The 12108-nt window shown below is 42.2% G+C and overlaps 1 protein-coding gene across 2 annotated transcripts in view; it reads right to left on the bottom strand.

Moving 5' to 3' along the window:
- LOC139467863 (zinc finger ZZ-type and EF-hand domain-containing protein 1-like) overlaps positions 1-12108 on the bottom strand; it is a 93926-nt gene that overhangs the window by 36211 nt on the left and 45607 nt on the right. For both annotated transcript variants that reach the window (XM_071249371.1, XM_071249372.1), the window contains exons 41-54: positions 11564-11688; positions 10599-10672; positions 9188-9248; positions 8098-8171; positions 7839-7910; positions 7554-7630; positions 6103-6211; positions 5060-5241; positions 4693-4759; positions 3720-3783; positions 3248-3402; positions 2462-2603; positions 1580-1634; positions 129-242 (exon numbers count right to left, since the gene is read on the bottom strand). In XM_071249371.1, the coding sequence (XP_071105472.1) occupies positions 129-242; positions 1580-1634; positions 2462-2603; positions 3248-3402; positions 3720-3783; positions 4693-4759; positions 5060-5241; positions 6103-6211; positions 7554-7630; positions 7839-7910; positions 8098-8171; positions 9188-9248; positions 10599-10672; positions 11564-11688 (1371 nt within the window). The remainder of the gene's footprint in view (positions 1-128; positions 243-1579; positions 1635-2461; positions 2604-3247; positions 3403-3719; positions 3784-4692; positions 4760-5059; positions 5242-6102; positions 6212-7553; positions 7631-7838; positions 7911-8097; positions 8172-9187; positions 9249-10598; positions 10673-11563; positions 11689-12108) is intronic.

Raw genomic sequence — 12108 nt, 5'->3', positions numbered from 1 at the left:
ATCATTTATCCCTAGTTTGTTTTTCACTACTGAAAGTCACCCAGACATGTCATGATAAAACCCACAAGTGTATGACTGATATTGGGCCTGAAATCACTCATGTTAGAATCGCCAATGCCAGGACTTACCCTGAGGGAAACTTGGCCTTTTTGTGGCAGCCGAGGCACAGGTCGAAGTCATCACATGCATTGCAGTGCACCCTGGTCCCCACAATAAATGCTTGGCACTTGTTACACTTGTATCTGTAGAGACAAAAACACTCCTGTCACAACAATACACCCATACAAACAGATACAGCCATGTTGACAATTCACATTTTTTAGTCGTGTGCAGTCCTTGCAGAAATATATTCAGTTTTGGTTGGTTGATTGGTTGTTTAACGCCGCACTCAGCTATATTCTAGCTATATGACGGCGGTCTGGAAATAATCGAGTCTGGACCAGACAATCCAGTGATTGATATCATGAGCATCGATCCACGCAATTGGGAGCGATGACATCCATCAACCAAGTCAGCGAGCCTGACCACCCGATCCCGTTAGTCGCCTTTTACGACAAGCATAGTCACCTTTTACGGCAATCATGGGTTGCTAAAGACCTATTCTACCCCGGAATCTTCACGGGTCGAAATATATTCAGACATCAACTAAGTAAATCCGGGTGAGAAATCCAGAATTTGAACGTCTAATCAGCGTAAACTTAAATAGGCAACAAAAATGTTTTGGTTACACAGTGGCCAGATATTAACTTTCACGTCACTTTCAGGAAAAGATTTTTCATGGTAGCAAATATGTATTAAATATGGTTGTCACATGGTACAAAACTGCACAAACCAGATTAGCTAAATATTTTCCAAGTGACATAATCTATTCAAGTCTCACCAAGTGACATAATCTATTCAAGTCTCACCAAGTGACATAATCTATTCAAGTCTCACAAAGTGACATAAACTATTCAAGTCTCGCCAAGTGACATAATCTATTCAAGTCTCACCAAGTGACATAATCTATTCATGCTTCACTAAGTGACATAATCTATTCAAGTCTCACCAAGTGACATAATCTATTCAAGTCTCACCAAGTGACATAATCTATTCATGCTTCACTAAGTGACATAATCTATTCAAGTCTCACCAAGTGACATAATCTATTCATGCTTCACTAAGTGACATAATCTATTCAAGTCTCCCCAAGTGACATAATCTATTCAAGTCTCACCAAGTGACATAATCTATTCAAGTCTCACCAAGTGACATAATCTATTCAAGACTCACCAAGTGACATAATCTATTCATGCTTCACTAAGTGACATAATCTTTTCACAATTCACTTAGTGACATAATCTATTCAGGATTTACCAAGTGACATGATCTAAAGTAGACTTTGTTTTTGTGTGACAGAAGGCAATAGGAAACAGAAGTTAAATTCAAGCTGACAACTCCAACTTGAGTCAATAACTAGACACATTCCTTGGATTTCCCTTACGATAGTTTTCATGTAACAGAAATGTAGCTGTCCACACAGCTTGGTACACAGAAACCTAGTTGTGCTGTTCATAGAACTGCTAGTCAGGCTACTCACACTAGATGGACAATATCGTGCTCGTCCTTGTGTTCTCCATGGGGCTTCACACCTCCTGAAACAGACAGTCAAGAAGACATGAGCACAAAATCAACACTGGTGATGGCTACAAGTTGATGTAGTGGCAATTGCTCGGGTGAGATTGGTTTTCTGACAGACCTGTACAATGTGGAGAACGGAATCTTGGGTTTCCGCATGAGAAGTGTAAACCTAAACCATGCCTCAGACCCGCCACAAAGTAACAAGCAAAAGGTACCGGAGACTTATTCTCCATCAGAATCTCCTTCGAGAGACAAGCATGAGATACTGGGACCCTTTCTACATCAGTATCTCTGTGGGGAACAAAGACTTACGGGGACCTATTCTACCTCAGAATCTTTATGGGGAACAAAGAGTAAATGGGGACTTATTCTACCTAATGTGGGGGCTAAGCATAAGGTTATGGCAGTCTGTTCTCCCTGGAATCCCCATAGTAATATTATACCATCAGTATTGTGGCTTTAAATGACATCACATGAAGATCCGGGGTAGAATAGGTCTTTAGCAACCCATGCTTGCTGTAAAAGGGAACTAGGCTTGTCGTAAGAGGCGACTAACGGGATCAGGTGGTCAGGCTAGCTGACTTGGTTGATGCATGTCAATTGGATCGATGCTCATGACGTCAATCACTGGATTGTCCTGTCCAGAATCGATTTTTTACAAACTGCAACATATAGTTGGAATATTGCTGAGTGCGGCGTTAAACAACAAACAAACAAACAAACTTTAAATGATACAAACCACACTGAAGTTAATTAAACCAAATCCTGCTGTTATTACTGACATAGCTACACCATCTCCCAAAGTGGCTCAGTATCACCATTGCCCCCCGAGGTGACTGACCTGAGTAGCAGGTGGTGCAGAGGTCCATGTCCACACACTGCAGGCAGCGGTACCTCCTGCCAGGGAGAGTGGCGCCACACCCGTCACAGGAGATCTCCACGTCCAACAGATCACAGAATCGGGCCACAAACATCTGGATAGCCTGCACAAACAAAAGGAGGTCCATGTTTCCCTCACCCACCATTCTTGTATTATCACATAGCGTGAGGGTATGACCTTGCAAGAGAGTTTTAACTGATACATGATCAATGTGTCAAAACAAACTCATCAAGCCTATAAAGGAGACACTTCCAATATATCCCTGAGACTTCTCAATACATTGTGGCTTCCTATAACAAACCATGGTCACAGAGCGGGGATAATACCTACATCAGAATGCAATCACATCAAGGGGCAACTTAATATTTATGAAAGAAACATCAGTTACAGATGAGTTTGTGCTGTTCCTCCTACCATTGTGCCCCCCTCCATTCAAGATGTCAACTTGTACACATAACAACATGAAAGTTTCTCAAACAACTTTTCTAGTGATGGGAATAAACATAACAAACAGCAGACGTTGGGTACAGGGTATTCATTGCCATGTACCGTATTGACATTTAATAGACTCTTCCCGATCTTGAGTTATTTTGCAATTCATTGTACTCATTTGGAGCCAAACGGACTGTAGTAAGTAAATATTTAATATCGTATCGGCAATATTTCAGACATATAGCAACGGGGAAAGACTATTATAGCGGAAGAATATTTAAGTATTTAAAGACTCGATATTGCAAAGTGTCCTACTTTCTTCTCCTCCTTTGAAGCATCTTCTTTGCGCCTGTACCAGTTGGAGAATCCCCGACTGCTCTCCTCGAACCAGTGCATGTACTGGTCGTACTCCTTGAGCTCCTCCTCCTCCTCCTGCTTCCCGATCAGCCGGTCCCGCATCTTCACTGTCTCTGTCCACACAACATAGGAGACATGTCAACAACTGCACTCTGCAGCATTTTTCAACATTAGTAATTCCAGACTATTCATTGAGCTGAAATATTACTATTGTTTTCATTTCCATGAAAATAATGAGTCAAAACATGAATTCTTGTCAGTATCCTTTTCAAAGCCTCCAGAGAACAGGCCATCACTGTCACTGCCTGAGAATCAACTGTTTTTAGTTTTTGAACCAAATGAAAAAAAGTTGTAACTTGTCAACAGCCTGATATCCCGTAAATGTTTCAAGAATTCCTGTATTGATCTGGATACGCCTCTGTGTACCCACCTTTAGCAATACTGATGAATAGTTCTGGAAGCTTGATGTCTGCCACAAATGACAGGTCATAAGGCTGAAACATACAGGCAGAACTGATAAGAACAACAGTTATCAAACAATGAACAGTAATTCATTATAAGTGAATTTAATCTTCAAAGAATGAAGCACCAAAAATTATTTCAAAACTCTATATTAGCTTTTCGACACAATCTGTCTCATTCATACACCTATTGGGTCCATAGCTCCCACTGTAAACATACAGCACCAGCTCCACCCACCCCCATCTCAGGGTCCATAGCTCCCACTGAAAACATACAGCACCAACTCCACCCACCCCCATCTCGGGGTCCATAGCTCCCACTGTAAACATACAGCACCAGCACCACCCACCCCCATCTCGGGGCCCATAGCTCCCACTGTAAACATACAGCACCAGCTCCACCCACCCCCATCTCCGGGTCCATAGCTCCCACTGTAAACACAGAGCACCAGCTCCACCCACCCCCATCTCAGGGTCCATAGCTCCCACTGTAAACATACAGCACCAGCTCCACCCAACCCCATCTCGGGGTCCATAGCTCCCACTGTAAACATACAGCACCAGCTCCACCCACCCCCATCTCAGGGTCCATAGCTCCAACTGTAAACATACAGCACCAGCTCCACCCACCCCCATCTCAGGGTCAATAGCTCCCACTGTAAACATACAGCACCAGCTCCACCCACCCCCATCTCGGGGTCCATAGCTCCCACTGTAAACATACAGCACCAGCTCCACCCAACCCCATCTCGGGGTCCATAGCTCCCACTGTAAACATACAGCACCAGCTCCACCCACCCCCATCTCGGGGTCCATAGCTCCCACTGTAAACATACAGCACCAGCTCCACCCAACCCCATCTCGGGGCCCATAGCTCTCACTGTAAACATACAGCACCAGCACCAGCTCCACCCATCCCCACCTTGTAAGCAAATAACGAACCTGCCACTGTGTGTCCAGCAGATGAAGGAGACAGGCCTGGACAAAGTCATAGGCCGGAACAACTTTCCTGAAATGGTCAAAACATATTCTTAACTCTTGTCAGTAGAGTTCTCACATCACTTTTGGTTTAATTTCATCTACATATCAAAGTTTAATAGCAAACAAATTTTGTCACCTTGTCAAACATTTTTCCACTCTCTACAATACTCTGTTCTTTCAGAACATAACAGCTCTATCTATTGTCCAAACCTTTGGTCTTTCATGTGAACAATAGCAATTAAGATTTTAACTTTGGTTTTAGCCATCTTGTAGCTGAAGTTTCTCATCTCAAGAGTTGATTGTAAACGACAGGTCCCCAGGTACATACTCGTCGACTTCGTGATGGTGAAACCTCTGAAAGCCTTCCACGAGGCGGCGTACGAGGGTGTAGTAGGACCTCCGCACCTTGGCCTCCTGTTCCAGACCACATCCGTCCAGGCCGTCCGCATAGTGCTTGGCGAACTTGTCCTGGTAACTGAACAACTCCTGCAGGAACAGCACTATAGGTATCTGTGGAGGACACACACACATTTCAGTCCAACTGACAGGGAACGCATACAAAACTCAGAGACTCACTGTCCAACAGAGACAAGGGTTACTGAAAGGTGAGGTGAGGTGAAATTTATTTTAACGTCGGGGTCCAAGATTATTGCACTTATATAGCGACATGCATGCACGTGTGTGTGTTGCTTGTACTAGTCCGGCAGATGCCGATTTATAGGGCTAGCTCACTGAGATACCATGCCGCAGTTTAACATGAATACCCCACTCGGACACAGTATACCGACTCCGAGACGACCAGTCCTTGTTTTAGCCCCTTAATGCCGAATGCCAGACAGGGTAACAACAAGTACCATCTTTTAGAGTCATTTGGTATGACGTGGCAGGGGATCGAACCCCGGACTTTCCGCTCTCCGGGTGGACGCTCTACCACTAAACCACAGAGGCGGTCTGTTACTGAAAGGACAAACTTAACATATCAGGCAGATGTCACACTGGGAACATTTACCCGTATGTGTGTTTGTTTAACAGAATATATGATAGAGATCTAACCATAATGTAAAAGAGAGCTGCTCTGCCGACCCAGGACCGGTAACTTTTATTTGTACTGATGTTGTTCTGAAAATTTGTCTGATATTTGCACTTTTGATTTGAGCACTGGTTGCATTCAGACAAATCCAGCCCACTGACGCTCCAACCTTTATTTATATAATTCTCTGTGAAAGTACCACCATGGAACGTAGGACTGATATTGTTCTGAAAATTTGTTTATGATATTCATAATTTTTATTGAGCACTGGTTGCATTAAGACAAATCCAAACTCACTGACGCTCCAACCTCTATTTATGTATTTCTCTGGGAAGTACTACCTGGAAGGGATCATTGCCAGACATGATCCTGACGAACTCCGCAGAGAACATGTGCACGTCACTGACAGCCGTGGCGTACTGAGACCGCTCCTGCAGCATCTGGTGCACCCTGGGAACATGGAGGAAACGAAGAGGTTAACAGTTACAGGTCACTTTCACTTCCTCCAGACCACACCACATAGACATCACCAATACAGGTTTCGTGGGCTTATGAAAACTTACATCCTCAGTTTACACAAAGAAAACCTCTTACACACCCAGTTCCTAACTCGACCTAAGTGATTTTAGCCCTAAACCTGCATATTTCAACTGGTCATACCTTCTTGTGTCAGTATCATACATACAGTTTGTTTGTTTGAAACTAGGAGCATTCATGAGACATAAGCTGTCATTTTCAGTACAGACAGGATCAGGTTTGGAAGTTCTGATTACTGGTATTTCAGATTTTTAAAGGAAAAGCAATGACTCAGAATGTTAACCATGTTAAAAGTGGTTTACATATCAGTAAAGTGAGAACAGTGGTTTGGGCAAGGGACTTTCCACATTGGCTGTCGGGGAAATTCATTATTCTGAGAAATTATTATGAAATTTGAAATAATTTCTGAATAATATTGATCTGAACATGTCTAAATGACTTCAGAATTTAGATCTGTTCAGATCAATATCATTTAGAAAATAAATATAATGTCACCCTCAACTTCTCAGAATAATGAATTCCCCCTAGAGGCAATGTTGTCCCTTGTCAAACATTGCAATTTACAAGCATGATTCACTCAGAAGGAATGGCCCATAATTAAAAACATGTCACTAGCCATATTTGTTCTGTTTGTTTGTTGCTTAACACCACACTCAGCAATATTCCAGCAATGCATTGCAATCACCAAGTAACCAAGCCGGACAACCCAAACCATTTGGTTTTGGTTTGGTTTGTTGTTTAACGCCACACTCAGCAATATTCCAGCTATATGATGGTGGCCTGTAAATAATCGAGGTTTGACCAGAAAATCCAGCAATTGCCAACTCAAACAACATCAGTGGGGTATGATGCATTGCAATCACCAAGTAACCAAGCCACACAACCCAAACCATTTGGTTTTGGTTTGGTTTGTTGTTAAACGCCGCACTCAGCAATATTCCAGCTATATGACGGTGGTCTGTAACTAATCTAGTCTGGGCCAGATAATCCAGTGATCGACATCATGAGCATCGATCCACGCAATTGGGATACGAGAACATGCATCAACCAAGTCAGCGAGCCTGACCACCCGATCCCATTAGTCGCCTCTTACGACAACCATAGCAAGCATGGGTTGCTGAAGATCCCAAACCATTTGGTTGCCACTTCCGATCAGCAGGTTGTGGGGACACAGTCAGGCCCTGGCATCCCCACAGGGTCCCCAGCCATGCATGAAGCCTACACTCCAGTAACAGATCGTGACGTAGTATCCGACCTGTCCGTTGTCCACGCTGGGTCCTGCACAAACTCCATTACAAGGCGGAAAGATGGGTACTTGTCAGACAGGTCAGGCTGAAAATAATGCAACATCACTAAACACATAACCCTGGCTGTGAATATCATTAAACACAATCCTCCTTACTTGGAACCCAGTCCTCCACACTTGAAACCCACATAATGATTACATTAGAGTTTAAGAAAAATGTGTGTAAACGAGTTATATTTTGAGATACATATCATTAACAGTGGCGTTTTGTTTCTAAAGAAACTAGCACCATACCTTCAGCAGGTTTTTATCTGACTTTTTATTGCCTAGTTTTCTCAGCAGGTGCTTGTTGGCTTTACTTCTCATCTGAAACAAACATGCAGTGTAAAAGAATTAGGTACAAAACATTTTAGATAAAATATGACAGAAAATTATTGGAAATGTTTATCAATTATTACTGAAACTTACCACAAAACTGAACCTCTAAGGTTTCTATACTGCTATCTATTTACATAAAATATTTCAATATCGCTATCATTAAAAATGAACTCACGTCTTGCCTGAGTTGGACTTTGGTTAAGCCAGCAAATTTCAGCAGATACAGAGCCTTTTCTTTACATATATGCACTGAAATGATGGAAATATTCATAATATATATCATATACAACAGCAGGCCTAGGTACGACGATATAGTATCTTAATACTACATGTACAAAGATGCCTTATGTTTAACCTTAGTTCTTGGTTGGGAACTGCAGAGTTTATTTCAACTTCAAGAGTTGTATCTTGGATACATTACAAGGAGCATGTTGGTACTGCTACAATTATCATGGTGAATACTGACCACTAAAGGTAAAACGTCAGCGGTTACTGACCACTAGGGGTAAAATGTCAGCGGTTACTGACCACTAGAGGTAAAATGTCAGCGGTTACTGACCACTAGAGGTAAAATGTCAGCGGTTACTGACCACTAGAGGTAAAATGTCAGCAGTTACTGACCACTAGAGGTAAAATGTCAGCTATTACTGACCACTAAAGGTAAAACGTCAGCGGTTACTGACCACTAAAGGTAAAACGTCAGCGGTTACTGACCACTAGAGATAAAATGTCAGCGGTTACTGACCACTAGAGGTAAAATGTCAGCTATTACTGACCACTAGAGGTTAAATGTCAGTGGCTACATCATCTGCATCACCTCGTAACAAGTGTTACATTTGGGACAACACTTTCATACAAACTCTAGTACTTTTTTGGGTTGAGTCCCAAAGTACAAGAATTTGTACTTCACTAAGAAAATGTCATCGCAAATATATCATTTGCCACATTTGACCATTTTCTAAAAGACTTTGTGTATTCATGGACAACATTAGTTGCTTCTTGAATACTACTGAGACCTCAACAACACTTGCATCATTGATCAACCCTCAAAGCTAGCTTCATGAACAAATTTTGAAACATATTTTTTAAGTTCATTACATATTGCAGGAATGTGACTTCAAAATATTTTAATGGACATAAGTATAAAAAAACCTGATACCATCAGTACTAACATGTTCATATATTATACAAAAAGGGTTAAAGAAAACCTGAATAATTGGGGTTCCTTCAATTTACTACACTGGTAAATCCCTCTTAGCTCTCACCTGGGTTTTCATCTTCGGGTAAATTACTTTTCTTGGCCGAAGCACTTTGTCTCTGGCTTGCCTGTAAACACATAACTTGAACTGAGATTCCTTACAGAGGGAAACTGAGATCCCTTACAGAGGGAAAACTGAGATTCTTTACAGTGGGGAAACTGAGATTCCTTACAGAGGGGAAACTGAGATTCCTGATGGAGGGGCAACTGAGATTCCTTCAAAGGGGCAACTGAGATTCCTTACAGAGGGAAACTGAGATCCCTTACAGAGGGAAAACTGTGATTCCTTACAGTGGGGAAACTGAGATTCCTTACAGAGGGGAAACTGAGATTCCTGATGGAGGGGCAACTGAGATTCCTTCAAAGGGGCAACTGAGATTCCTTACAGAGGGGAAACTGAGATTCCTGATGGAGGGGCAACTGAGATTCCTTCAAAGGGGCAACTGAGATTCCTTACAGAGGGGAAACTGAGATTCCTTAATACAGAGGGGAAACTGAGATTCCTTAATACAGAGGGGAAACTGAGATTCCTTACAGAGGGGAAGCTGAGATTCCTTACAGAGGGGAAACTGAGATTCCTTACAGAGGGGAAACTGAGATCTCTTACATAGGGGAAACTGAGATTCCTTACATTGGGGAAACTGTGATCCCTTACAGAGGGGAAACTGAGATCCTTACAGAGGGGAAACTGAGATTCCTTACATTGTGGAAACTGAGATCCCTTACAGAGGGGAAACTGAGATTCCTTACAGAGGGGAAACTGAGATTCCTTCCAGAGGGGAAACTGAGATCCCTTACAGAGGGGAAACTGAGATTCCATACATTGGGGAAACTGAGATCCCTTACAGAGGGGAAACTGAGATTCCTTACATTGGGGAAACTGAGATTCCTTCCAGAGGGGAAACTGAGATTCCTTAATACAGAAGGGAAACTGAAATAAAGGTGGCAGTAAAAGAAGCTATGTCTCTCGCCCACGATGAGAGCTCATGTGTCACACCGTGAATAGAATAATTAGAGCACTGATACAAGAGATGTCAAGAAGAGTTTAGCCTATCCCAAAAACAAAGTGAGAGCTGAAACACCTGGACAGATTGAAGATGCTGTCTTTGAATATTAATTATGTTACAACCACATTATGTTAGACATTTCCACCAGGAGAAGAAACATCTTCCATTGTCCAGATACAAAGGCATGGCCAAATACAAGTTCCCCCCCCACAACACACACACACACAAACACCCACCCCCTCCCCCCTAACTCAGCCATGCTGGGGATCTCCCCTCCTAGAATTCTTATAAAAGTTTATTTTAGATGCTGTATGACTCAAATCAGATTTAACATTCATGTGTTAAAGGTTTTCATCTTATAAAAAATAATATCTCATATAATGAATAATTATGAATCAAATCCCATCTTACCAGCATCATTCTCAGAGATTCGGCAGCTGCATAGGCCTGGCCAATACCATCATGTATGCTGCCTTTCGATTGACCTGAAACAGAGAAAGCATTCAGGTCACCAAATATCACTTCATATGTGTGCTCAACCCATTTTAATGGTCTTCATTTTAAATCAATCAGTGTTCAATGAATAAGAAAAATATTTTATCATCCAGTTGGTCTGATCTGCTGAACTGCATTTATTTGGCTGCCAAAAGTCTACATGAACAAAATTTTCGAAGATTTTGGGAGTTGATATTAACATATCGCACAAAGGACTTTCTTCTGTACACTTCTGTACAACTAGGAATATCATCGACCACGCTACACCATGGTTGACTGATGAGCTTGTGTTTACATTACGGTGAGGAGAGGTGAAATGGGGTTAAACATCGTACTGCTGCACTCATAATGCCTGTTTCATAGTGCTAGCACACTGAGATCCCATGCCGCAGTTTAAAATAAATACACCACTCAGACACAGTATAATGGCTCCAAGCCTATCTGTTCTTGATGCAAACCCGAGCGCAAGGCAGGGTAACAACAAGTACCATCTTTTAATGTCTTTTGAAATAACGAGGATGAAGACAGGGATCGACCCACCGACCTTCAGTTCTCCAGGCATATGCTCTATCTACAGTAAACTACGTTTGTAACGAACACGCTTATAATGAACTGGTGGATTAACAAATTGCTTTTTATTGTCCCAGCCAATTGCTGTCTATATGCCGTATATATGCTAATAACGAACAACGCTTATAATAAACTAAAATTAGTGAGCCCTTTGAGTTGGTTATAACCATAGTTTACTGTACTTGAGTGTGGAGACGTTCACCAGCATAATGATGTCACCAATACCATTGTTTGTCATTTCCAGTAAGTACCATTCTCATATAATTTACACAAACTATATTCGTGTGACTAAATGTATGAAAGCTTCTCACAATATCTGTCGACTTCCTCCCTGAGTTGCTGGGTGTGCCACAGCAGGGCAGCGAAGATGGCTGTGACAGCAGAATCCACCTCCTCCCCACCCACCGTCGACACACGCACCTTGAGATCACGACATCTGAAACAAACACTCAACTCACAGTGCTATCCTCTCTTTACAGAAAAATGATGGAGAATTCAGATCAAGGGCAAACGTTTGTTTGTTTGTTGTTAAGCGCCTCACTCAGCAATATTCCAGCAATATGATGGTGGTCTGTAAACAATCGAGTCTGGACCAGACAATCCAGTGTTTGTCATCATGAGCTTGGTTCACACAATTGAGATATGATGACATGTATCAACCAAGTCAGCGAGCCTGACCACCCGTTCCCGTGAGTCACCTCTCACGACAAGCATGGGTTGTTGAAGACCTATTCTAACCAAGATCTTCACGGGTCCAGGGGCAAATGCACACTTCAGAGACAACATATAGTTTTGAGATTACGAAGGTGGTATAACTTCCACATCAATATGTCTGTAGGTAGATCACTCAAGTTAG

Source organism: Haliotis cracherodii, unplaced genomic scaffold (assembly GCF_022045235.1).
Source record: "Haliotis cracherodii isolate W230 unplaced genomic scaffold, xgHalCrac1.p SCAF_2, whole genome shotgun sequence".
Taxonomy (NCBI): Eukaryota; Metazoa; Mollusca; class Gastropoda; order Lepetellida; family Haliotidae; genus Haliotis; species Haliotis cracherodii.
Note: the sequence above shows the minus strand (reverse complement) of the source record. Positions and strands in the feature narration are given on the sequence as shown.